The 27,991-nt window shown below is 42.6% G+C and overlaps 1 protein-coding gene across 2 annotated transcripts; it reads left to right on the top strand.

Annotated features, from left to right (window-relative positions):
* Positions 1-27,844, top strand: OTULINL (OTU deubiquitinase with linear linkage specificity like). Of its 2 annotated transcripts, XM_041476036.1 has the most exons (10): positions 50-146; positions 13,821-13,836; positions 14,623-14,636; positions 18,432-18,591; positions 18,700-18,731; positions 18,836-18,927; positions 21,042-21,191; positions 21,954-22,082; positions 24,257-24,529; positions 25,644-27,844. In XM_041476036.1, exons 1-10 carry the CDS (start codon positions 50-52, stop codon positions 25,821-25,823), a joined length of 1,143 nt encoding a protein of 380 aa, XP_041331970.1. In that variant the 3' UTR covers positions 25,824-27,844. The 2 variants fall into 2 exon arrangements, with proteins under 2 accessions (XP_041331969.1, XP_041331970.1); XM_041476035.1 differs by lacking the exons at positions 13,821-13,836; positions 14,623-14,636 and having other exon boundaries at positions 1-130.
* Positions 27,845-27,991: the final 147 nt, after the last annotated feature.

The following is a 27,991-nucleotide window of genomic DNA, read 5'->3' on the forward strand; positions in this document are numbered from 1 at the left end:
GAGAAATCCAGCTGGGGTTGATACTCTGGAGAGGAGATGCAGAGGCAACATGACAGAAGGGTCATCAAGAACAGAGACCACTTCACTGGACACGAAAAGCGAAACAGAATTAGCTCAGAGAGAAGTGTTGGTAAGTTCATACCACTGTGCTATAAATTTTGGCATGTCAACAAGCTCATGATCAGCTAGAGAAAATCCTGTGCTGCTGATTGCAGCTGCATGGGTACTACTTTAACCTATGTGTCGGACTACCTGACCTTGATTGTAGTAATAAGCTACAATAAACAAGGAAATGGTTCTTGACTGTTAAAAATGGGCTTGAAAAACTGAAGGAGGAAGCTGTCACCAGTTCTGCACCTAGGCTTGCCACTTCTACTGGGTTGGATGCTGTTGCCTTTGTCTCAGCACTCGTTTGGAATTGCTTACATTCTTTGTGCCATGATTATAATCATGCTGCTCACCTGCACATGAGCACAGCAGTTGCTTTAGCTACTGATTTGTGGGTTTAAACAGACCGGGTTAAAATGTCTTCACACTTGCTTAGCAATGGCTTTCAGTATAAGCTTTTGCTGTAATTACTGTGCACTCTCACTTGGGTACAAGCAGAGGGAGGTAGTCACAGTCATGACTGCAGCTTGGAAATGCCATGACCCACAGAAAAACCTGGAGGTTCATGTTGTGGGAAAGTTCATAATACTCCCCTAAAGAAAGAAAATGCCATAAATATGCCTAAGCAGTAGAACTTTTCCATCCATACCAACCTTCTCTGAGTATCAGAAACATATGCAAAATGCCATGACCAGGAAGTCTGGAGGAAGAGAATCCAATTTAGACTGCTTCCAGTCTGAGCTCCCTGGAGTTCCCCTTGTCCCTGCAGAGCTGCTGCCTACTCAGAGGCAAAGCAGAGAATGCATTATTTCTGCTGAAACCCACTGAATGCATGGACTCTGTAAGGCCTTCTCTGTCTCCCTCTTCTGTGGGAGCAGGTCCAGAGAAGGACCATAAAGTTGATAAGAGCCCTGGAGCTCCTCCAGGAAGACAGACTGAGAGAGTTGGAGTTGTTCAACCTGGAAAAGAGGAGATTATGTGCAGACCTCATAGCAACCTTCCAGTATCTGAAGGGAGCTTGCAGAGAAGCTGGAGAGGGACTCTTTGTCAGGAGCTACAGTGATAGGACAAGGAGTTCAAATTGAAAGAGGGGAAATTTAGGTTAGACATTAGGAAAAAATTCTCTACTGTGAGGGTGGTGAGACACAGGAACAGGTTGCCCAGGAAGGCTGTGGATGCCCCATCCCTGCCAGGGGGAGTGGGACTAGATGATTTTCAAGGTGCCTTCCAGCCCTTAACATTCTATGATTCTCTGAAATATTTTGGAGAAGTTGACAATTTCTGAAGCTTCCCGAACCTTTGTAGCAGCATGTTTCCAATTCTGCAGAGTCTGCAAAAGAAACTGCCTTCCAGTTAGCTGCTATTTCCATTTCTGCTGATCCCAGCTCAGATCTGGATCTTGCTTGCACTCTCCAGGATTATCCTAACCCACATTCAGCTAACAGGAACAGCACACACAGACCAGCCAAACAGTGCAGGAGGGCTGTGTGTTACCTGGCTTGGTCTTACAGTGGTGTATATATCCAACATCAAGGAGGGAGGCAAGTAAGAGGCTGTCCCATCTCGCTCACAAGGAGGAGAGACAATGTTTTCCTGACAAAGCCTGCAAATGGAAAAAGGTCCTAGAGAACTCTTCTTGACTCAGAGAAGAGGTCCAGAAAGAGCTTAAGGAGAAAGAAAAGGCACTATGGACAGTGTTAATTATAAAAAGTATCTCAAGAGGTTTCAGGTAAGAGATCTCTGATTGATTGATTGATTGATTGTCCCAGGGCTTTTTCCCACGCATAGAGGCTCAAGGCCATGCTCCAGATTGCAAATGCATGGAGGAGAGAGCAGAGAGCCATGAAGTGGGAAGGACTCACTGATACAGGGCTTGACCTGTAGCCATTGTACTGTACATTTCATCTCTCTCCTCTGATGAGTCAGCAGCCAGATAAACATTCACTTTCAAGCCTGCCTGCACAAATAAATCACCAATTAAACCCTAAGATCTTAACACAGGTTGAGAAAAGGTAGAAAGATGCAAACCTGGATTTAGCTGCAATGCTAAACCATCTTCTGCCACCAACACTGGCCTGCCCAAGGCAAGAAAAAAACTGGAAAGGGAAGCTGAAGAATGTGATAACTGCAGACAAGATGTGGAAATAAAATAAATAACTTCCAGCCACCTTCAAGCCTTTGTGGGTGGATGCCATGTGAGCTATACCCTGGCAGCATCTCTCTCGGCTGCAGCTCCTGAGACACAGCCACATTAAACAGAATCTGCGAGTCCAGACAGAAAGCACCAGGTAACCGATGCTGTGGAGAGGCACAGAGGTGGCACTTAGGAAATTTTTTCCAAATTGATTTTTTGATGGAGCAGCACACAGTGCTACTTACACAACTGACAGCTTTAGGCCTCTAAGTCAACTGTTTACTTTTGCTATTTTTAGCTGGATTATAAGCCTAGATTTTCTTTTACTTGGATAAATGTGTCTATGACTTTCTGCAAGTGCAACTAAGTGAATGCTTGGCACACCAATATTTAGCAGGTTTTGCCTGTTTTGTTCCTTGCCCAGATTAACTGAGATAGAAGGAGAAACAATCTGATATTCATGCCAGGCGATACAAATCTCTGCAGTGTTTCATGAAAAGCCTTGATCTTCAACCACTTTAATATCTTGTGGTATTTTTAGGGGAAAAAATCCAAACACACCCAAACAAAATCCAGTAACAGAAGACTGTATAAGTTTGTCTTGGCTCTGTATGGGAGCAAACTCCTTGTAACTCTGTAAAAGATTTAAGTCTTTGTTAGGACCATCACAATTCCTTTCTGTTTTTCCTGCAAAGTCCTTAACAAGATGGAAAAATACTAGTCTTTAATGTGTAACCAGAAAAGAAAGTATACCTGTCTATGCAAATTCTCTATATACCTCTAGGAGAAATGACACATAAAAGTCTATTATAAAGGAAGGTACTTGGCAAAGGGGAATTTTTTTGGATGAATGCACACCATCTTGTTAAAGAGTGTATTGATGAGGAAATCAACATTTAATGACAGGGGAAAAAACAAAAACAAAAAACAACCAATAACTTCAAAGTTATTAAGTTGTGATTACATGTAATGGCTATATTTCATGGTGTTGGTGTCCATTCAGGGAGCTGGAATCCCTAGAAGTGTTTCAGGCACCCCTATCCCTGGAAGAGTTCAGTGCCAGGCTGGATGGGGCTTTCACCAACCTGGTCTAGTGGGAAGCATCCCTGCCCATGGCAGAGGGCTGGAAGTAGATGATCTTTAAGGCCCCCTCCATGCCAAAGTATGGCATGATTCCATGCTGCTATAAAATGTAAAAGAGCGTGGTGTGACACCCAAGCACAAACTGTATCCCACTGGCGGAGGAGCGGCAAGGGTTGCGTGGAAATGGAGAACTCCGCTGGGAGTCAGGCCGAGATACGGTGACAGGGCCATCCCTCCTTCCCGGTTCCCGGGCACGGCCGGGTGGGATCGGGATCGGGGCGGCCCCGCGGGATCCCCGCCCCGGGCGGTGCCTTTGTAGCCGGGTTGGATCCCGGGAGGCGCTGGAGGAGAGCGGCGGAGCGGGTGAGGCGCGGCGGGCTGGGGGCGGTCTCGGAGAGTCCCCGAAGTCGCGGCGAGGGTTTGGCTTTATTTGCTGTTTCTTTAATTTTTTTTTCCCCCTGTTTTATTTTCCACTTGACTCTTTGGGGGCCGTTTTGCAGAAGTGGCGGTAGCCGGAAAACTGCTCCTAGGGCCGTCCCGGCGGGAGCGCCCGGCTGTGCCCGCCGCCCGTGTGGGGCCGGGGTCTGCGGGCACCGCCTGGGGAGAGGCGTGAGGGGAAACGCCGGGAGCGCCGCGGGGCTGAGCTGCCCTGGGGAGCTGCTGTGTCCTGAGGGCGGGATTAGCGCCGACCTGCGTGGGGATCGGGCTGTAAAACAGCGGCGAGCGCCGCTTTCAGCTCGGGCGTTCGGCCGGGCTTTGGCTCTTTGGTTCGGGGGTGGTAATTTTTTTTTTTTTTTTTTTTTTTTTTTTTGTGTGTGTGTTTTTTCTTTACCGGGGGGGGTTTTTTTTTTTTTTTTTTTTTTGGTGTGTGTTTTTCCCTTACCGTGTGGAGTATGAATTTATGTGTTGCAGACTGCAGGTGTGATTCAGGAGGAACCAGAACAGGGCCAGCTGCAGGTGATCCTCGGTGTCAGGAATGGCTGAACATGATCCAGAGTGTGCCTGGTGGCCAGGAAGGCCAAGGGTATCCTGGCCTGTACCAGCACTAGTGTGGCCAGCAGGAGCAGGGCAGCGATTGTGCTTAGCTCTCCTGAGGGCACGCCTGAAATCCTGTGTCCAGTTCTGGGTCCCTCTCTGCAGTAAAGACATTGAGGGGCTGGAACGTGTCCAGAGAAGGGCAGCAGAGGTTGTGCAGGGTCTGGAGCACAAGTCCCATGAGGAGCAGCAGAGGGAACTGGGGTTGTTTAGCTTGGAGAAGAGCACGGTCAGGGGTGACATTTTTGCTCTCTACAACTACCTAAAGGAGGTTGTAGCCAGGTAGGGATCAGTCTCGTCTCCCAAGTCATACCAGGAGAGATTTAGATTAGATATCAGGAAAAATTTCTGTGCTGAAATGGCGTTCAGGCATCAGAACAGGCTGCCCAGGGAAGTGGTTGAGTCACCATCCCTGGAGATATTTATTAGGCATGTGGATGTGGCACTTGGGGCATGGGTTAGTGGTGGGCTTGGTAGTGCTGGGTTAACAGGCTTGATTTTAAAGGCCTTTTTCAGCCTAAACGATCCTGTGATCTCTTACGTCACTGAGAAGTGGTCGTTTAGACTGAGGGTACTGTGCCCTACCAACTTGCTTTTCTGCTGTACGTTCTGTGGTACGTTTCTGCTTTGATGGGTACTCATCCCGGTCTCATTTTGCACTGCCTTTCTTACTAAACCAGCTTGTTTTCTCTTTGGAGGAGCTGCACAAATTGCATGCAGCTTATACTTTCATTTTTGCAGTGGAGAAAGAACCAGATTTCTGTGATATTTAGTGGGTGAGTTTAAGCTAGCACGGTGCTACCTGCTCCATTGCTAATACGTGCAAGTACCGTTATTCCCGCTTCCGTCCTCTGGCCCGCTCCAGTTTCAGCAAGTGGTGAAACAAAGGCAAAATATGCAAAACAGGAAGTAATGACAGCTTCTTTGTAGTCACTGAAGTGTGCCTCTTTAAGAATTTAATTTCTTTGCTAGTGGACAATTTGATTAGAAACTGAGGGAATCTCCTTATGCTAGGAGGAAAAGATGCCATTTTCCTATCGCTGTAAAACACTACCAGGTGAAGGGTATTAGAATTGATTTTGAAGGGAAGAAACAGCATGAAAATGCTGGTCAGCATTTAAATCTAAGTTCTTTTATGGATAAGTATCTGTATTTGGAATTTTTTAAAAAATTAATTTTTGTAGTTCTGAGATTTTTTTTTTTGCCTTTTTGGATACAAGGGTTTTTTTACTTTAACTGTTTGGAACATGTTAAAGTGAAAAAAACACCACTGCCTGCCTAGGTGGTGTTCATTTCCCATTCAGCATCACGACTGTCTGTCCACCTTGTTTCTTAGATACAGTTTCCAGTTGAATCTTCACATCTTATCTACCAAGGATCAGACAACAAACGTGAAAGGGTTTTTCAAAAATGTATGCAGTTTTTCTTGAGCTTAAGGTTTGAAAATGTTTGATCTTGCATGACTACCCGGGCAAATGAGTTTGAGATTGCAGAAATACTTCTGCTGAACCTCCTGACCTCACACAGCTGTACTGTGGGAGTCACAGTGCCAGACTGTCCTAGGGGAGATGATTATGGTTATAATTTACTTGTTTTAAAAACACAGGGAATAACCAGTGCTTAGGAGTCAAAAAGTAATATAATTACTGCTTTCATTACACTTGCATAACTAAATTTGTGTGAGATTAGAATGGCATAAGGTTTACCTTAAGGAGCTTCTTAATCTCCTCTTGTTTTAGGCTGTGAAATTATTTTTTTTTTTACCTTTGGGCTGCCTGAGTCATATTCTAATGGCATTTCATGGCAGTCTGACTTCTAAAAGCGTTATAGTACTCTTAAAGTGAAACACTAATCTGAGTTGCTGTCTGACATCTGGCCCTGAATCACCTCAGGATGCTTTGATGGAATTTGGGAAGGCCTGGTGAACACAGGGCACCCTTTCCTCACTCCTGGGCTGATGCAGCTGGCCTGGTGCCAGCGTGTAGCAGCAACAGGGAACTCTTCCCATGTGCTTCACTGCTGGGATTCCCAGCAGAGCAGATGCCAGTTCCTCAGTGCATGGTTCCAGAGCTCTGGATCAAACAGCAATGCTGTACCTTTCAGAAAGTCAGGGAAACAGCTACTTATTAGTGAAAAAGTCAGAGTTTCATGATAGGAAACATGAGTTCCACTTCTTCAGCTACAGCAATGTGAAAGCAGTTGCTGGCAGTTTTTAGAGGAGTGTTTGTTGCTAGGGAGCTTGTACCCGTTCTGAGGTGTTAGAGTGTGGTTTGTATATTACAAAATTTGGTTTGATGAAAAGTTTGATTTTTTCCCCATGAATGTAACTCATGATTGGGCTATCTGTTGCCTGATAACATAAAAGCGTAACAAAGAATCCCATAACAGTTGTATCCCAGCATAAATGAGGACTTAATGGAAATAAAGAGACTATTGTCCTCTTCTTAAGAAGGCTCCAGTGAAGGCAAACATTGTAAAATACTTCAAAACTTCTACCACTGTCTTCATTAATTTTCTGAGAAATTTTGAAGTCAGTATTCTTTTGGTTTCTTTTCAGCCTTACGCTGTGCTTATAGCTTCTTCCTATTTTTTCACTGCTCTGCACACTATGCATTTTTGGCATCTTCAAGATCCAGACCCAAGTGCTTAGGATTTCTCTGTAGCCTACGGGGACATGCTGGAAGCTCCTGGCAGAGAGAGGAAGTGTGTGTCTCCAGCTCCTGTACCCATGTCACCAGTGAGGACAGATGTCACTATGTACCTGTGCAGAGGGATGTGTCAAGCAAGGCAACTGGTACTGCCCACACTTTCCTTTCAACAAACTTTTTTCGAAGGAGAATGCTGTAGACTGAGCAGAAGACATGAGATGTTTTACTTGAGCCACATTCGGTGATGGTGGAGGGTTAAAGTTGTGGCAAGATGTGGCTGTATGTGTTCAGTCTCTGGTCCTTTCACTTCAGCAGGACCCCATCTCAGGTGCCTTGTCCATACATAATATGTTGCTGAGGTAGAGTGTGCCAGGTGGCCAGGAAGGCCAAGGGTATCCTGGCCTGTACCAGCACTAGTGTGGCCAGCAGGAGCAGGGCAGCGATTGTGCTTAGCTCTCCTGAGGGCACGCCTGAAATCCTGTGTCCAGTTCTGGGTTCCTCTCTGCAGTAAAGACATTGACGGGCTGGAGTGTGTCCTGAGAAGGGCAGCAGAGGTTGTGCAGGGTCTGGAGCACAAGTCCCATGAGGAGCAGCAGGGGGAATGGGGGTTGTTTAGCTTGGAGAAGAGCACGGTCAGGGGTGACATTTTTGCTCTCTACAACTACCTAAAGGAGGTTGTAGCCAGGTAGGGATCAGTCTCATCTCCCAAGTCATACCAGGAGAGATTTAGATTAGATATCAGGAAAAATTTCTGTGCTGAAATGGCGTTCAGGCATCAGAACAGGCTGCCCAGGGAAGTGGTTGAGTCACCATCCCTGGAGATATTTATTAGGCATGTGGATGTGGCACTTGGGGCATGGGTTAGTGGTGGGCTTGGTAGTGCTGGGTTAACAGGCTTGATTTTAAAGGCCTTTTTCAGCCTAAACGATCCTGTGATCTCTTACGTCACTGAGAAGTGGTCGTTTAGACTGAGGGTACTGTGCCCTACCAACTTGCTTTTCTGCTGTACGTTCTGTGGTACGTTTCTGCTTTGATGGGTACTCATCCCGGTCTCATTTTGCACTGCCTTTCTTACTAAACCAGCTTGTTTTCTCTTTGGAGGAGCTGCACAAATTGCATGCAGCTTATACTTTCATTTTTGCAGTGGAGAAAGAACCAGATTTCTGTGATATTTAGTGGGTGAGTTTAAGCTAGCACGGTGCTACCTGCTCCATTGCTAATACGTGCAAGTACCGTTATTCCCGCTTCCGTCCTCTGGCCCGCTCCAGTTTCAGCAAGTGGTGAAACAAAGGCAAAATATGCAAAACAGGAAGTAATGACAGCTTCTTTGTAGTCACTGAAGTGTGCCTCTTTAAGAATTTAATTTCTTTGCTAGTGGACAATTTGATTAGAAACTGAGGGAATCTCCTTATGCTAGGAGGAAAAGATGCCATTTTCCTATCGCTGTAAAACACTACCAGGTGAAGGGTATTAGAATTGATTTTGAAGGGAAGAAACAGCATGAAAATGCTGGTCAGCATTTAAATCTAAGTTCTTTTATGGATAAGTATCTGTATTTGGAATTTTTTAAAAAATTAATTTTTGTAGTTCTGAGATTTTTTTTTTTGCCTTTTTGGATACAAGGGTTTTTTTACTTTAACTGTTTGGAACATGTTAAAGTGAAAAAAACACCACTGCCTGCCTAGGTGGTGTTCATTTCCCATTCAGCATCACGACTGTCTGTCCACCTTGTTTCTTAGATACAGTTTCCAGTTGAATCTTCACATCTTATCTACCAAGGATCAGACAACAAACGTGAAAGGGTTTTTCAAAAATGTATGCAGTTTTTCTTGAGCTTAAGGTTTGAAAATGTTTGATCTTGCATGACTACCCGGGCAAATGAGTTTGAGATTGCAGAAATACTTCTGCTGAACCTCCTGACCTCACACAGCTGTACTGTGGGAGTCACAGTGCCAGACTGTCCTAGGGGAGATGATTATGGTTATAATTTACTTGTTTTAAAAACACAGGGAATAACCAGTGCTTAGGAGTCAAAAAGTAATATAATTACTGCTTTCATTACACTTGCATAACTAAATTTGTGTGAGATTAGAATGGCATAAGGTTTACCTTAAGGAGCTTCTTAATCTCCTCTTGTTTTAGGCTGTGAAATTATTTTTTTTTTTACCTTTGGGCTGCCTGAGTCATATTCTAATGGCATTTCATGGCAGTCTGACTTCTAAAAGCGTTATAGTACTCTTAAAGTGAAACACTAATCTGAGTTGCTGTCTGACATCTGGCCCTGAATCACCTCAGGATGCTTTGATGGAATTTGGGGAGGCCCGGTGAACACAGGGCACCCTTTCCTCACTCCTGGGCTGATGCAGCTGGCCTGGTGCCAGCGTGTAGCAGCAACAGGGAACTCTTCCCATGTGCTTCACTGCTGGGATTCCCAGCAGAGCAGATGCCAGTTCCTCAGTGCATGGTTCCAGAGCTCTGGATCAAACAGCAATGCTGTACCTTTCAGAAAGTCAGGGAAACAGCTACTTATTAGTGAAAAAGTCAGAGTTTCATGATAGGAAACATGAGTTCCACTTCTTCAGCTACAGCAATGTGAAAGCAGTTGCTGGCAGTTTTTAGAGGAGTGTTTGTTGCTAGGGAGCTTGTACCCGTTCTGAGGTGTTAGAGTGTGGTTTGTATATTACAAAATTTGGTTTGATGAAAAGTTTGATTTTTTCCCCATGAATGTAACTCATGATTGGGCTATCTGTTGCCTGATAACATAAAAGCATAACAAAGAATCCCATAACAGTTGTATCCCAGCATAAATGAGGACTTAATGGAAATAAAGAGACTATTGTCCTCTTCTTAAGAAGGCTCCAGTGAAGGCAAACATTGTAAAATACTTCAAAACTTCTACCACTGTCTTCATTAATTTTCTGAGAAATTTTGAAGTCAGTATTCTTTTGGTTTCTTTTCAGCCTTACGCTGTGCTTATAGCTTCTTCCTATTTTTTCACTGCTCTGCACACTATGCATTTTTGGCATCTTCAAGATCCAGACCCAAGTGCTTAGGATTTCTCTGTAGCCTACGGGGACATGCTGGAAGCTCCTGGCAGAGAGAGGAAGTGTGTGTCTCCAGCTCCTGTACCCATGTCACCAGTGAGGACAGATGTCACTATGTACCTGTGCAGAGGGATGTGTCAAGCAAGGCAACTGGTACTGCCCACACTTTCCTTTCAACAAACTTTTTTCGAAGGAGAATGCTGTAGACTGAGCAGAAGACATGAGATGTTTTACTTGAGCCACATTCGGTGATGGTGGAGGGTTAAAGTTGTGGCAAGATGTGGCTGTATGTGTTCGGTCTCTGGTCCTTTCACTTCAGCAGGACCCCATCTCAGGTGCCTTGTCCATACATAATATGTTGCTGAGGTTTTCCACATATTTGAAGTGTTCAGCATTTATGTTTCCAGGGCAGGATAGTCATGTTGGGGAAATGATGCTATGAAAGTGAGAAATGTGTACCTTAGCATCAAACTAGTGCCTTGATATGACACGGTGTCCCTGAGGCTTTGACCATCATCAAGTCTGCCTTTGTATCTGTGCAGAAAAGCAGCATCAAGGCAAGGTGCCTGGCACTGCCTGAAGGTCACCTGCCACCAGGAAACCACAGAATGGTTTGGGTTGGAATGGACCTTACAGTCCCTCTGGTTCCAACCCCCTGCCTTGCACAGGGACACTTTTCACTAGACCAGGTTGCTCAGAACTCCATCCCACCTGGCCTTGAACACTTTCAGGGATGGGACGTCCACAGCTTTTTTGGGCAGCCTGTTCCAGTGCTTCATCAGCCTCACAGTGAAGAATCCACCGAACATCTAAGGGAAGCATGCTCTCTTTCAATCTAAAGCCATCACCCCTTGTTATGTCACTAAAATCCTTTGTAAAAAGTCCATCTCCATCTTTCCTGTAGGCCCCTTTAGATACTGGAAGGTGCTATAAGGTCTTCTAGGAGCCTTCCAGGCTGAACAACCTCAGCTCTTTTAGTCTGCTCTCATAAGAGAGGTGCTTCATCCCCCTGATCATCTTCACGGCCTCCTTCGTGGGCCTTGCACCATGAGGTCCGCATCCTTCTAATACCGGGGGTCCCAGAGCTGGATGCAGTACTGCAGCTGGGGTCTCACCACAGGGGAGGGCAGAATCGCCTCCCTTGAATGGTCAGTGAGGTTTTAATTGCCAAGTTTGTGCAAAATCAGTCTTTTGCAAACTTAAATACTTGGTTCAGGTCTATCTGTACAACAAAGAAAATCCCTACCTGTTTTGCCCAGTTTTGCTCTGAACACAGCACCACGCCAGGGGCTTGTCTGTGAGCAGCTTGGAGATATGTTCATTGTCCTTCAAATGTGGTTTCATTTTGGGTCATTTCCTGCACGTGGATTTCAGCTGTGACATTCTTGCCAGAGGTCAGGGCCTTAAAAAACAGGGGGTTTCATATAAATTAAGAACTTTAAAAATTATACTGCTGGGTTCCATGTCAGAAACTATCCAGTATTTCATTTTCTTACTTTGGAAGTGAAAGTAAGTTGTGCCTCTGCCAAGTGACAGTCCCTCAAAAAGAGCTCAATATGAAGGTCACACTTCACTGTATTTTACAGGAGTACATGATTTGTATTTTATTTAGTCCTTCCCATGTAACTGTCTGGTTTTTAGGCAGTTTGAGCAAATGCAGAGGTGTCAGGGAGCTGTGGTCTATTGATCCCTGCAACTGATGTCTGGAGTGCTTCACTTGAAACTTCTCTCGCATCCAAATGTCTGTAAAAATACCAGCTATGCATTAGCAATGACAATAATGACAGTGATATTATTATGCATGATAATACTAATACTACTAATAGTGTGCTTTTACAAGTAGAAAGCTGTTACACAGGATATTCTGAGTTCTTGAATCACATTTTTATGAAATGTTTCTGTTAGCTATAACTTTGGTATTACACTGAGCGATAACTTAAATTTCAGTTTCTATCTTGATGCAGTCAATCTTACCTTTCAGTATGCTTTTTTTTGTGTAATATTTTAGGCTAGAAGTGTCTAGTAGTGCACTCTCACAAAAAGGCAGAGGACTCGTGTGTGCTTGAGCTAAATAAAATATGCCAGTTTGAAAGTGCTGCCCTTGGAATGATGAAGAGAGAGCAGGGTTTAAACACTCCAGCTACTTCCATACAAGTACCATGAGCTCTGCAGAATAAAGCTGAAGTTTTGGCTTTCGTCAGACTGGACACTGAGAGGGCAGAGGGGGAGAGATGCAAGACCAATTTCTGCCATTTGCATTCAGAGTGATGACTTTGATATTTTGCTTTCTTTGGCCTTGCTTTGTGCTTTTAATTGATCTTGAAAAGAGGGCAAGACGCAAGTAAGACACTGCTGGAATAACCTCTGCACATGCCGGCTGAGGAAGCACAGGTTTTGTGATCTGGTGCACCACCAGGAGATATGAATAATTTGTGATTATTAATAATAAATTATATGTAATTACTAATCCACATGGAAAATACACAGCTCTGCACTGTCTGCACACAGATTCAGGTACATTCAGGAGAGGGCCATGCTCTGAAGACAGACACAAAATCTGTGTGGGGTGCAGCAGTCAGACCCTGTACAGAGATGGGGTTGGCTTTCTCCTTGGACAGTAAACAAGCTCAGAATAGTTGATTTTTTGTTTGTCATGGGTTACTTGATCCTGCTGTTTTCCTGGGTATCAGTTGGAATAACTTTTTATCAACAGATAGCGTAAAATTCCTTGGACTGTCCTGCATTGTGTGCTTACAAAGCATCCAGGAAGAGCCAGGGGCACTTCCTGCACTGGGAAACCCCAGGAGTGGGGCGGCTGCCGCTGGACCTCTGCCTGGAGAGACCAGGCAGAATGCTGTCTGCAGTATCCCCAGCCACCTAATGACTGTGCATCCTTGCATGGTGGGGTGGTTGGTGCAAGTCTTGTGCTGTCCAGTCAACAAGGTTTAAAAATCAGGAGGAGGAGAATTACTGTTATTGCTAAGTAAGACTTCTTTTTTCCCCCTAACCAGGTTTCAGTTGTCTAGACATATCAACATAAAAAACCCCAAGGTATTTGTACTTAAGATGTTCAGGAGGAAAGTTTCCTTTATTCTGTCAGTTTGAATTCAGCATGGCAAAAAGAAAAAAAAAAAAAGGGTTCTGAGAATTGTGAAATAACCATGACTGGCATTAGGGGTGACTCAACATGCAACTCTGCAGCAGGCAGAATAAGAATTCTTAGAGTGGGCTACTTTCAAATAATAGATTTAGTGCATTTACGTAAGTTCTGTTTGAAATGTACAGGCATTAAATAGCAATTCTGAATGGGAACAGATTTTTTTCCACATTAAGAAAAAAACAGTAGCAGATATTTTTCATAGGCTCCTTCTTTAAAAGGAGGTTATTTTATTTTTTCATTTTTTAAAAATAGGAGTAAGAGTTTTAGAGAGATTCATGTTTCTTTAATGGCATGAAATGCTTTTCATGTGTTTCTCGTCCAGTATTCTGGACTGTAAATTCTTAGAAGGCTTCTGTCATGCTTTTTCTTACTTAAATGGAAGCGGGGCTAAGCATTATTCGTCTTGGATGAAGCACCCTGTGCCTTAAAAAGGAAGCTGAATTGTACAGGAAATGAAGAACTGAGCTTTCCTTTTGTTCTCGTAGGCATTTGTAGAGAGAAAATGGTATGTGCAGGCTAAGGCATGCATTAATATCTTGATTATATAGCTGAAATTGGTTTTGTAAAGGTAATTCTAGTAGGGTATATTTTAGATAATCACCCAATAGGTAAGAACACATTATGGTTTTTGTTGCACAGTAGGAAAAAGTTGTGTCACAACTGGATAGATACATTAACACCAGCAGTTCCTGCTGATGATCAGGGAATCTGAAGAAGGCTGCCAGCTCTATATTCGCTATATTTTTCTGAAAAAAAAAAAAAAAAGACTGAGGGAGCTAAGAGGGCACTTGGGAAAGCCCTATGCAGAAGAGATGTGTAAATAAAACCTTTCTTGCAACTGATGGGCCTCAGTGTTTCCAAAACTATTCTGTTTTCTAGACAGTTGTGTGATTCTACTTGTGGTTTGGGGCTGGCATTCTCATTTGTTTTTTGGTTTTTTTTTTGATTAGAAAGTATCTGATGAGCAGACGTGGTTGAACTTTTGATAAGTCATTGACGATAACCATCTTTGTCTGTAAATTATTTTCTTTTTCTTATTATACCAAGGAGAGATCCTCATCTTTCCTGTTTGTTAGAACACGTGAATGTTGCTTAGCAAGTTGACATGCTTTATTCTGTAAAGGAAGGGGTTTGTAATGAAATAATTATTGGATTAAACAGTGCTTCTCACATATCTTGGTATATGTTTGATCTGTTTTCAGTTTTGTTTTTTTTTTTGTGTGGTGCTGATAATAAACTGGGAAATCAAAGAATCTTGGCACCACTGAAAAAGGCATATTTCTCTCTTCTAAACTGTAATGTGATGTAATCTTTTGTAGGTATGGAATTTGTATAATTAGTAATTTTTCTGTGTCACCCTCTCGGTTCATTCAGTTGAGGGGTCTATGTACACATGTGCATCATGTTGAGCCTGCTCTATGAGGGTAAGTTTGTTTGTTATCCCTTAAAAGAGAGAGTTAGCCTTTTCTGTAACATACCTTGGTGCTGATGGTGTATAATCTGAGAAATAGCAAGGTGCAACAACATTAAGAGAACTGCATGCACACCTTGAACTCAGGCAGACTTGGACCTCCATGCCAAGCTTTCCATGTCTCAGTTGAGGAGTCTCTCCCTTCCTACTCTGCATCCAGCAGAGGAGGGAGAAGGAATGGTTCAGATGGGGCAGCATAAGAGCTGGCACAGAGGCGTCCCACATTCTGCCTCCCTCTTTGAATGAGGGTGTACCTGCTTTTTGGTAATTAGGAACATAATTTTGTGTGATGGGAGTATGAAACCTGGCCACTTCATGGTGACAAGTGCTATGTCCTGCTTTCAGTACCAAAAAGATGGTGAAGAGGAATGTCCCAAAAGGAAATCATTCTGTCGGGTTTTAATTTGGGAAGAGGCTCTGTTATCTCTCTGATGGCCTTGTTAATAGTGTGGAGAAAAACAGTAAAGGGTGATTGGGCCATCAGACATGCTGGGATATTCAGTAATGTATACAGTGATGCCTGCTAGTTCCCAAGCTGATCTCTGACATTTTGCATTTCATCAATTATGCGTATTTAAGGTGGCAGCCTCCAAAAAAGTTGTGAGGGCGTCAAACGTGAAGCAAACCCTTTAGAGATTCTTCCTGAGTTACTTGAGAAGGAAACAGATGTTGCAGACGTCTCTTACTTATCTTTTTTTTCTGGCCCTTTGTGTTGGTTTTTTCCTTCTGTGTGTCTCTCCTGCTGACTTTGCAGGGGGTAAAAGCTTAAGGCTTGGCACTAGCAGGAAGCTGATGTGGCATGAAAAGAAAACATGGTGTGCTACTTGCTCTGTAAGATAAACACTGCTATCAGCTCCTGATCAACTCCAGCACTGCTCAGCCTCTGTTCTTCCAAATTTATGCATGGCAGGAGTCAGGCCTCCCTGTCATGCTGATGCTCGCAGTCAGTCTTCAAGAAGATGGGAGCCCAGCAGCTGGTCACAGCACCAACTGCTCCTGTCACTCCCTCCTGAGGAACAGGATGAATTGTGCCAATATCCCAGGGGATGGATTTGGTTTAAAAATCTGTGGGTTTATTTTACTCCCCCCACTAATGTGCTATTAATTTAATTGCTCGTTAGTTTCTGAAGACTTCTGAAAGGTGCAGGGAGGGGGTTGGCAAAATCTATTTTAAGCTACTGGCTTCTTTAATTTATGCTCATGATGTTTTTTTACCAGCAGCACTTTGTGATCCAACTGCTACTTCTAAATGTCATTTACTTGAATAAAAAATGTAACTAATTTCTAAGTGTGACATAAGCACTGAAATTATTAACTCAATCACAGAGTGCTGTTCAAACAGCAGCTTTCCCATGATAGGAGGGAAAGTTCCTGAAGTCCAAGGTATGCTGCAATACAAGTGTAGCAAAAATACTCCAAATCACTTGTTTGCAGGTTTTCCCATTGTCCATTAGGCTTTCTACTAGGGAAATAACCAAATAATGCTCGCCCATTTTTATTCAATATGGGTATCTCGTGTTCTCTGACACTGATTTGTGTTTCTGATGGAAACCAGTAATCCTGTGTTTCCCAGCACTCCTTGAAGAGCAATTGCTGGAGCAGCTGAAAGAGAGATTGTTGAACTCCAATAGCCTGAGGTTTTTTCTGGATTATTACCATCAAAAACTTTTTCAAAAGATTGCTTGATTCAGTTTAAAAACTGATGCAGAGCTGTCATCTTACTGCCTTTAGAAAGGGGTAAGGGAAGAAATTTTGCATTCACGTGTATTTCTTGGTTCTCCGTAATGCAAAGTTTGGCATTTTAACAGATGGACCAGCTCTTGATTTTTTTTATAGAGCCAGTTTGTTCAAAATCAAATGTGGGAGTGGACCATACAGTCCTTTTACGTAATGAAATTAAAGTCTGCTGCAACTTTCCTTTGATATTGTATATTTAAACTGGTGCTAATGTCAGTCATCATTGGTTTGCATACAACAGTGTAAATCCAGAATACCCACTGATCCATGGGCTGAACATCTGTGAGCCATCAGGTTCCATTCTAGTGGACAGAAGATTCAGTTATTCAGAGTCCATTGAGCTTTTTTTCCAATGCTGATGCCTTTATCTTAAAGAAGAGAGATAAAAAATTGCTGTTGCTTGATTCTGCGGGGATTGTCATTTCTCTAGGTAGAAGTTTGTGTGCTTATTGAGAATGTGCCTACCAGTGTCCCTCAGGAGGAAGTGGGAGTGTGTTTATATGTGCGTGTGAGCTGTAAGTGGGAGTGTCTGGTTTTTCTGTGAAGTTTCCCATTTTCATACCTTGCAGCTGATGTTTTGTTGTGTGTTACTTGGCATCCAGTAATAAACTGGAGTTTTCTGGAGCTTCAGAACTAGCATCCCAACCCCACCTCTGATTACTTAAAATTTATGGACATCTTTTCATTTACAGCTCTTAACCTGCCTTTAGTTCACAGGAGAGTCAAGGTCTCTGTCTCACCACCAGATGACTTGCATACAAAATCTTGTAATAAAGCTTCTTCAAACAACAGAATATTGGGAAAGGCCAAGTATCAGCAGTGCTCTGATCAGTGATATGCATCACTGCTCATAAAAATGAGTGCATCACTGTTTGTCTTGTTGCTAAGGTTAGAATTGATACGTAACTCTTTGACTGGATTGTTGTCCACAGTGCATGGGATTAACTTCCTTGGAAAACTTAAGCCCCTCTTAAATTTCCTGTTAAAGCCAGGAGGGCCAGAAGTTCAGCTGACATAAAACTATGTGATATGAGTAATCCCCTCTGCAGACTCTGGAGAAGGATCTTTTCAACCTTTTCTGTGGATGCCTCTATTGAAAGTTGGGTTCTTTTAAGGTTTTGTACTAAATCAATAAATAAGTTAATAACAGAGCAACTGTTCATCATGAACTCTGGGAATTTCCTATATTCAAATTTCTTCCAGAGGACAAATTTCTCACTTAGGGAGCAGATACTGCCTTTGTCAGCTGTTCAGTCTCCAGGCCCTCTCTCACTTGTAAGTCTTCTTATCAGCAATAGACAACCATAACCTTCCCTAATCTTGTCTGTAATGCCAGGGGAGTGACAGAATCTTGTCCTTGTTTATGTCTGTAAAGCGGGTATGTACCCCCTCTGTGATGATCTCCTGAGCATTCTACCAAATCCCTCATCTTTCAGGTCTTTCTCCTCCAGAGAAAGGAGGATCTTTCTCTGGAGTTTTATGTTGACCCTAAACTTACCCAAATTGAGGCAGGAACATTCCTTTAATTCCCCAGGCAGTCATATGATGCTTAGTCAGCTAATATTGCCTTATATGGCCCATTTGTTGACTACAAGTAAGTCCTACGAACCTCTGGTCTTTAAAACCATGACTTAGAAACAAAATAATGACAGTACAGGTCTCTAGATCAGCACATCCAGAAGTAAAAAAAAAAAATAATTTTGGGGTGTTTTTTTGTTATTAAGTAGTGTGTTTAATACCAGTCTTCCTGTGACTCCATTGTAACTATATGTAGCCTTCACTATATGCAGGAAAGTGTGGAAGTGTGAACTATGTGCACCCAAGCGCCTAGAAACTTGAAAAACTTAAGTATTAAGTAAAATATATTAATCTTTTGCATGTCATGTTTTGTGTTTTATTTGAAGTGATGTCATGTTTAGATGATCTTTCTTTTTGCAAGAAAACAAACAGAAACAAGTACTTCAAAACAGTGATAAGATTATTCCTCTCTCTCTTTTGATCCCTATTTTAGGAAGGCATGAGGTGTGGTCCTGGAAAACAGCCAGCAAGGAATCGCTTTGTCTCATGTGGCAAAAAGTGAAAGTGCAGCTAACGTTGAGCATGTCCTTCCTTACCACTCTTTTTTGGTATTGTAGAAGGCTATACAGCTTTTTAGCACAGCTGCTGAAACGGTATGTTTTTATTATGCAGACTTCAATCTTCCACATGGTTGCTTATTTCAGTAAATACTGACCTTCAGCACCTCCTCGCTGACACCTGTTCTATCATTTGTGTTTCAGGTGGAGCAACTACCTTCAGAGGCAACTCATAAGTAAGCTTTTTGTTGTCGCTGCACATTCATTAATGACTCTCACAATTTCCCTTTAGATGCAGAACAGCAGAACGTAACTAATCTGTGAATCAATCTCAATTTAGGGAATCTCAGTGTGCTGCCAGAAGTTGATCTACTTGGTTATAGTGCAAGAGAATGGAAAGGAGAAACAAAGCAGGCCAAACAGATAAGGGAGGTAAGAGTTAAATTTTAATCTCTGTATGAGGACAGGGAGAACCAGCACCTGGAAAAGGAGTAGCACTCTCAGCACAAACAGCTGCAGCAGCTATCAAAGCCTGCTGCACTGGCCAGTCAAATGAAAAGCAAAAGGGACAGCATGAACATGGGTCTAAATAAAGAGTGCAGCAGTGCAGGTCAAAATGTAGATCAGGTTTTAGTCTTGTATATATTCTAAATTCCCTCTTTCTAGCACCAGCTACCTTAACAGGAAAAATCATCCCCAGTGCTAAAGCCCAAATAACTGTCACTTGGCCAGCCTGTGATTTAAGGTAAAAACTCTTACTCCAGGGAGGAAGGAAACACCACATCCATTTCTCTTCCAAGCTCCGAAGGTCCGTGCTTGGCAGCCTTCCCCTCTCCAGCATCATCAGCTGCGGCTGGTGGCAGGCAGGGCAGGAGCTGGCATCTAACCTGTGCCAGCTTGGGTGCTGCCCAGCAGGCAGGGAGCTGGGGTGCTGGATGGTGGCCATCCTATGCCTTTGGCACAGTCCCTGTGCTCCAGCTGTGCACCCCAGCCCAGGTGCTTCTGTCCTGGTGTCCTCCCCTGCACAGGGCACTGCTGGCTAGACAAGGCAGTTCAACTGCTCCGGTGTATTTGACATGTGTTGGCTTTAGGTCATGGCATTGGAATCTCAGAGCAAATGCGTACCAAGAAGGGCTTAAAGGGTAAAAAGAAGCTGATAAGGATAAACAGTAGCATAAAGGGGCTGTAGGAAAAAATAGTTTTCAAAAAGCTGGAATTGCGTTCAGAGTGATGAACAGAGAAAAGATCCAGTTTTGCCACGTTAAATGCAGAAACACAGCAGTGCCAAGAGTTCGCAGAACAACACACAAGGCCAAAAGCTATTTGGAGGAGCAAGTAACAAAAGATAGCAAAACTTCTAATAAATTTGCAAGTCCATACTGGGCAAAAAACCCTTCAGAAAATCTATGAGCTTTCTGGATGACCAGTCCTGAACAGGAGACTCCTGTATATGGAGCAGTCAGTGGATGTGTGGTTACATCATGTAGAAGTTGCCATGGTAAGGAGCACATTTCAGGATGAGGTCTTGTGAGATCCAGCATGCTGTCTCCAAAAGGAACAGTCCTATGTTTGTCTTGTCTCTCCCTTTCTCTCCTTGCCCTAGCTAAGCAGTCCCTCTCCCTCTTTTGTGCTGGCTCCTGTCCTCTTTTGGATGTGGTACACCTAGATGGTGAGCTGAAAAAGCAGGTAATCTAGAAAGAGGCTTCTCTGAGGCCCTCAAGCTTGCTGAAGCAGCAGGAAACTCCCTCAGCAGAAAGAGTTTAATAGGCTTACTATCTCAGCTGATACAGTAAGGGTAAGGGGACAGAGTGCAGCTGAGAAGTGGTGATGGGATGGGGTGAGGGAGTATCCAAGATAAACAGAGGATGAGGAATTGAGACCATCCTGCTGCCCCCTTCAGGAAGCAAACTGGAAGTGATGGAGCAGCCTGTGGGACTTGTAGAGTCCTCTCCCTAATTCTCTGCCCGTTTATTGCTCAGAATTGTCTCAACAAGGGCTCAGATGGCAGCCAGTGGTAATGCAGAGTGTGTAGCTGGACCAAGGGCTGTCCGCCTCAGCACAGAGCTGCCAGATCTGCTCTGCTCTGCCTCAGAATTGCATGATGGATTTGGGTCAGTGTAAGGAGATGTTTTTTGCCAAAAGGAGTTTTTTCCAGATACTCAGTCCTGCCCTTTTCCTGCTGCATCTCACATGTCAGCACAAATTGTAAAACAGTTGAGGTTAATGCTGTTATGGCACAGAAATCTGTGCTGGTCTGCACTAATTTGGCTGACCATGTGAATGTTTACAGTACCAACAGTGCAGAGACTTGAACGAGTTTCTGGGTTTGGAAGGAATGCAGAATCACTCTTAATGGGCAGTGCCAGTCTAAGGTGTTTACAAAAACATGCTGTTTAACATTTCTCTGTATATGAATCTTAAAAATATACTCTCTTGTTCCCCTAGCTCCCTCTTATGAGTAGTTTGGAATTGGACTTCAAACAACATGGGGGTTTTTTCCAAGGTTTAATATTTTTTATTGTTAATTTTTCTTGGTCTCTTCCTAGGCATATGAAGAATTGTTTAGGAGCTGTCATATCAAATACCTGAGACAAGTCAGGAGGGACAACTACAGTGTAGTAAGAGCGGTGCTTTTTCAGATATTCAGCCAAGGCATTCCTTTTCCTTCATGGATGAAGGAAAGAGATATATTGAAGGTAAAATTAATTTCCTAAATAAACACATTTTAGCTATCCATGCACAGCAGAAGGAAGCTTTGTTCAGTGTGAAAAGTGGTATGCTGGGTGTCGAAATGGAGAATTGTTATCAGAATTCAAAGAGAAGTTTTTCAAACCCATTGAACTACATTTAATTGAAAAACTGTCCCTAATCTAAATATACCAATGTAAACATGAGTCTAAATGATGTAAAAAAAAAGTGGATGGACGAATGTTACTGCCATCCTGCTAGATGTCACTCCCTTAACACAACAGGTTATTTGCATCCTCCCCATCCACATCCATGCAAAGTTCAGTGGCTCACTTGGGAGCTGCTGTGTTGCTGGAGCAGCAGGAATCCTGCCCTGAGCTCCAAGAGCTTTGGCAGGAGATAGTGGCAGGGAGGTGGGGCCTATAGCTTTTGCCTGTAGAGATGCATGTGCAGACTGAAAGGTGTCTGTATTCCTAAATATCTCACTGAATTTGGAAGTATCCAGCTTTTCCAGAGGGTGGGTTATAAAATTGTCTGAGAGCATATTTTCATCTTTTTTTGGCTGGCCCTGTTTTAAAAGTTTCTTAAGGACTTCGCAGTTAAGTGGATCCTCCTTCATAGCATTTGAATTGTGAGGTCCATTTACTTTGTTGTTTGAACTGTACAAACAGCTGATAGAACCACATCATAAATTGTAGACAAGTTTATATAACCTTATACTCTGCTTCTTGTTATGGTTATGATTAGCTTGCCTTTTGTTTTTCTCCCAGCTCCCTGAAAAGCTTTTGTATTCTCAAGGTTGTAACTGGATTCAGCAATACAGCTTTGGGCCAGAAAGATACACGGGTCCCAATGCCTTTGGGAAGTTGCGCAAATGTATGGAGGCCTTAAAGACAAATGTGAGTATCTAGGAAATGGTTGGGAGGAATAAAAGTCTTGAGAAATGGCTTCAGACAGAGTTAAAGGAACTTCTCCTGGTTGCATATTTTTGGGGCAGCCAGCCTCCCTTCCAGGTTCAGACTGCTGAGTTGCTGGGAAGGCCATCACCTCTCCTGCAGGGGAATCCAGGTTTTGGTGATCCACTAGGCCAAATACTCAGGAGTTCCCTGCAAGTTAGGGAGGCCACCATCTCCACAGCTAGTCCTTGCAATCAAGTGGCTCCTGAAACATCTCATCATTTTGATTAAAAGTAAACATGGGTATGACATGCTTCTAGATTCCCTCTCCAGCTGGAAAGGAGCAAACAAACAGTGCATTTTCTTCTAAAACAGTTGTATTTTCTTTGCTTCTATCCCCATTAAATGTTTTAAATATCCATTTTTGCTATAATTTCTCTCTGTAAGCTTGCATTTGATTGCAAAGGCCTGCCAGCCTCACCAGCCCCTCTGCTCAGCATTGCCAGATTGCCATCATCCCCAACCCAGGATTATAATTCTTATTTAATATAATAATTATATTATAATATTCTTATTTAATATAATTCATATTTAAAACATGGGGAGATTTAGTAGCCCTAAAGCCTTCTGAAAGAGAGATAAAGAGTTGGCCTGTCAAGACCTTGCACCTTTCTTGAGCTCCTCTGGGGTTTCTGTGCATCTGCAGTGTTAGTAGTTGTTAATTAAAAAAAAAAACAAAAAAAACCAAAACAGCCAAACCCCCAAACAGACTAATTTAAGCTCTAGAAACAAAGCATTAGAAAGAAAAAGAGGGGATTAAAATAGATTATTTGGTCCCTTGCCTGCACCCTTGCTGTGTCAAAGTGACAGCTGCATCTTCTAGAGATGGACTTGGTAGTTGTTGTGTGCAGTTATCATTTTGTTCTGGTTGCTCTTTGCATTTCCCAGTGTTGGGTTATTTGGCTTTCATTTTTAATTTGTTGTAGTTCTTTTAGCTGATGTTAGTGCACAAAGCATTTAATCTGCATTTTTAAGAAAAAGTCTCAAGTTAAAAGAATGAACAAATCCTTACAATTAACAAATTGTTTCAAAGCAACTCTGTGATGCCTTAGGCTATTGCTGGGCATGAGCTTTAGCTCCCAGCTTCATTTTAATTTTTTTTATAAAGATGGTCTTTGGCCAGTGAGATGGATTTTTGACTATTTTTACTAACGGTTCTTTGCTGCCTTTCTCAGCTCCATATCACAGAATCATAGAATCATTTTGTTTGGAAAGACTTTTAAGATCATCAAGTCCAGCCATTAACCCAGCACTAAACCGTGCCCACGAGTGCTACATTTACACTTGTAAATATCTCCAGGGACAGTGACTCAACCATTTCCCTGAACTGCCTGTTCCAATGCTTGACAATACTTTTGATGAAGAATTTTCTCCTAGTATCCAATCAAAATCTCCCCTGGCAAAACTTCAGGCCTTTTCCTCTTCTTCTATGACATGATAGTTGGGAGAAAAGAGCAAGCCCCCACCTGGCTACACTCTCCTTTTAGATAGTTGTAGAGTATGATAAGATTTCCCCTTCAGCCTTGATTTCTCCAGGCTAAACACCCCCAGCTCCCTCAGCCGCCCCTCATCAGACTTCTGCTCCAGATCCTTCACCAGCTCTGCTGCCCTTCTCTGGACACGCTCCAGCACCTCAATGTCCTTCTCATAGCGAGGGACAAAAAGTGAACACTGGATTTCAGGTGTGGCCTCACCAGTGGCAAGTACAGGGGACAATCACTGCCCTGCTCCTGCTGGCCACACTATTGCTGATCCAGGCCAGGATGTCCTTGGCCTTCTTGGCCACCTGGGCACACTCTGGCTCATGTTCAGCTGCTGTTGGCCAGCACCCCCAGTTTTCCACTCTTTTCCTCTGAGTCACTTTCCAGCCACTCTGCCCCAGCCTGTAGCACTGCCTAAGGCTGTTGTCACCCAGGTAGGGCCTGGCACTCGGCCTTGTTGTGCCTCAAACCATTGGCCTTGATCCGACTGCGGGCTGCTGCCTGCAAATTGTTGTGCCTGGGCTCTGTCGACTAATAGCTGCTTTACATTTAGCTTCTGTTCCTGTTTTGCAATCTTTTGTGTTAAATAGAATTCTTAATAATTTTAATAATATTCTTCTTCTGTGTTCTTTCCAGTGGGCTGAAATGAGTGCTACAAGAGATCATGAAGAAAGAGGAAGCATGTGTAATACACTATTTTCTGATGAAAGCAAGGAATACAAGCTATATGAGGCCATAAAATTCATCATGCTCTATGAAGTTGTTGAAGCCTATGAGCAGATAAAGAGCAGGGGCAAACCCGTACACAACCTTTTTAGCCTTCTCTTTGCTCGTGACTCTTCGTCTGACCCTCTGAGTTTCATGATGAATCATCTGAACTCCATAGGTGACTCTATTTGCTTAGACCAGGTAAGGATATAGATGAAAAATCACAAAACTTACTCTGTTTTTGTAGTGATTAGGTGGTTATGTTATACATCATCCATGAGAGCTGGCCCATTGTTTTTTCTTTGAGATGTGGGGAACTGGACTGAGGATAGCCATTTATCTTCCAGGAAAAAAAAAAAACTGCAGTAAGAGTGGACCAAAAACAAATGCTACAAGTTCTCAATAAGACATAGTTTAGAACAATAATAACTTTGATATGTAAAATAGTTTTAGATGATGCTGTTTTGACCAGTTGTTTTGCTTTTCCTGTCTGTTCCACTATGCCAGATCCTGTAGCATCACTCTCTTTTCTTCCCACCCTTTGGTTCTCATGACAATTAATGTCTACTAAGAGTAGGTAATGAGAACTATATTTATCACCTTTATATGTTAAGGTTTTTGTTTCCTGTTTTATAATTAGTGAGAAGTTCAGTGCTGACATATAATACTCTGCACTGCCACTCTGCAAATGGTTTCACTTTCCCATGGCTGAAATTATTTTTTATAATCAATTTCAGTTATCAAGTCAATTGTTAAGTGATGCAGTCAGATTTAGGAGCAGTTTGATTATAACTGGACAAGTTCTGCTCTGTCTGGCTGTACCCAAGGATATGAACTTCTCCCAAACTTTTTTTTTTTCCTGATTAAGCAATCCATTGCAAGAAGTATCAATGAAGATGCCAGTTCTCCAGTTTCATATACCTCAAGTACCAAGAAACTTTTTCCTTTCACTGTAATGTTTTCCATATGTAGCCAGTGATCACAAGGTGGCAGGCTTCCCATTTTTTCAGTGTGTATCAGTCTTGGTAACAGCTATTCCTTTCTTGTTCCCCAGTCAGCTGTGTGAGCTGACTTGGGAGCAGGTTATGCATGGTGTCAGGCAGAGGACAAATGTTTCTACATGCAAAAGAGAAGTGGAAGATGGGAAGTTGGGAATGCCCTCAAACTTTCAATGTTCTTACTACACTAGCAAAAGGGCCCCTTTTATTCCTTGTCTACTGTTTTGAAGCTAAATGAGTTGCCTTAACTTCGATTATCTTCAGTTTAGTTTTTGAAGCCTAGAAATAAATGTTTTACAGATTTCTTTCATTTTTAGGTTGAACTGTTTCTTCTTGGATACTTACTTGAAGTAAAGATACGAGTTTACAGACTGCATAGGTTTAATACTGAGGAATTTCAAGTAAATTATCCAGATGAGTACCGAAGAGAATGGAATGAGATTTCTCTCCTGACTGAGGATGACCACTACTATCACATCCCCCTTTTCAGAACGTGAAGGACAGTGACTTTTTTCTTTCCTTTGTATAGTGTAGTGAATGACCAGTTCCAGTGAATTAGGTTTCTAATCAGCAGCAGTAAAATCTTAAGAATGCTCATTAATGATTACAAAGTGGTTTATGGGTTTGTTGTGTAAACATTTTGCTTTCCTGTTGCAGCTCAGTTCACCATCAGTCAGCCATAAAAACCATAAAATATATTGCTATACTGTCTGGCGCAAAAAAATGTGATGTTTGAGAGTTGTCAGACAAAAAAAATTGGACTGCCTGACAACAAAGGCAAAGGTTATGCTGAGTTTTCTGTTGCTAGCCTAAGGGTTTACTCTGACGTCCATTCATGGGTTAAACTCAAGCGCCTAAAGCAATGACTGCCTTTCCCTACTCCTGTTTGTCTCTAGCCAGGGAGGATGACTCACAGAGGAAGGAAATCCCAGGGTCCCACAGTTTCTATTCCATGCTATTTAACTTGCATTGACTTGGGATGGGAAGATATAAACTGGGGACTCTGCATGGCTGCTTGAAATCCACTTGGCTTCCCTTGTTGCCGGAGTACCTCTCTCCAGGGATGGGCAGGGCAAGCAGCAGCAGGTTGCACTTAACTTCAAATATGGGAAACGGAGCTGTCTGCTCCCAGTGGTGCTCTGTGAAGGTGAAGAGCTGTATCACAGGGGGAGAAAATCAACACAAAAGAATACTGTGCCAGGTGAATGGAAGATCTCCTGCGTAAGTGGGTAAAGCACATCGCTTTCTCCAAGGTAAAAAGGGCAGCGTTAATAGGTAACACCCAGCAGAGTCACAGCCAGTGGCTGCGTATGGCTTTGGTCAACTTGTAAATCCTTTAAGGGCTGATTTCAACATTACCTGCCCAGATTTCCTTTGCAGTTCATCTGAGAAAGCTGTGCATGGAATACAAGCCAAAACACTGAATTTTCAGAAAATATTTTTTTAATGCGTTATATGAATTCAGCAGTGTTGCATATATGTTTTATCCTCTGATTATGTATTAATCTCCTTGCCTAAGATTGCTGTCTTTAATTTAGACCTCTGTGTTTGAAGGAGTCTGTCCAGGACAAGTAAATGAGATTTATCTTCTTGCATGGAACATTTTGCTCAGTTCTGTTTTCTAAAAGAATCAATGTGTTTTGATTACTCTAAAATAAGGGACCTTAACTTGAAGTATTAGATCTCACAAAATATTTGTGAAAAGCTTACAATGCCACAGGCTAATGGTTGCATTGAAGAGGGTGGGATTTATTAAGAAACAAAGCCTCTCCTTTCCTTATCCTAGAGGTATGGGGACAGGCAGGTTTGTTTTATTAAACCTGCAGGATAAAATGCAAGCCAGTAGCAAAAATGGGAACAGGGCCTGCAGGAGCTAAAGCAGTTGCATGAGGTATCTTCATGGTAATGCTTGGAGTCAGTGGAGTGTGCTCAGTTCCTTTGTGTAAAGAAAAGCTATTTTATCCCTTATGCTCCTTTTATTTGTGTGTATATGTGTATATGTATATGTATTTATAAATACAAACACCTGAGTTCTGTATTGTAGCTGTTTTGTTTCCTGAAAGTTTGAGTTCAGTTTTGTTGAATGATTTGTAGATTTTAATTAAGAAGGCTTGATAGCTGTAATAATTTCATCTCATCAAAACCTGCATAGCAAGTACTTTTATTTATTAAAAGAAAGTTTTTTCACTGAATGAAATAATTTTCTTATTTTAGATTTGGTTCTGCTCTGCATGGGGAAAAGTTATAACACCTAAGTGTAGAGTATTGTTACCTGTATTGCATCAACGGTATCATTTACAGTTATCAATAAACTTGTCTATATTTTATTCTTGTTTTGGTACAAACAGACATACCATAAATAAGTATGTATTTTGTAGTGGGCTTTTTAATGACTTGCATATTATTTGTGTTTAGGAATATAAAAGCTTTCCAGCTGAAAGTGATAAATTATGAAAATGTAAATTTTTGTGATCTTGAGCATATTAATAGCAGGGAATTAATAAAAATCTAAAACAGACAGTGTAATTTACCTCATCAGTTTAGATGTTTGCATCTGAACCAGGTCACCTGAGCCAGGGCTCTCTACCTTGTCCGTGGAAGGCAGTGGCACATGGACAGCCAGAGGGGTGGACTGGTTCTCTTCACTGACTGTAGTGGGAGCTGG

The sequence above is a fragment of the Pyrgilauda ruficollis genome, unplaced genomic scaffold (assembly GCF_017590135.1).
Source record: "Pyrgilauda ruficollis isolate IOZ18807 unplaced genomic scaffold, ASM1759013v1 scaffold37, whole genome shotgun sequence".
Lineage (NCBI taxonomy): Eukaryota > Metazoa > Chordata > Aves > Passeriformes > Passeridae > Pyrgilauda > Pyrgilauda ruficollis.

Coding starts and splice junctions, on each gene's coding strand:
- OTULINL (XM_041476036.1), top strand. CDS start 50: ATGACAGAAGGGTCATCAAGAACAGAGACCACTTCACTGGACACGAAA. Junction 18,732..18,835: donor CCTTCAGAGGCAACTCATAA/GTAAGCTTTTTG, acceptor ATCTCAATTTAG/GGAATCTCAGTGTGCTGCCA. Junction 21,192..21,953: donor AGGAAAGAGATATATTGAAG/GTAAAATTAATT, acceptor TTTTTCTCCCAG/CTCCCTGAAAAGCTTTTGTA.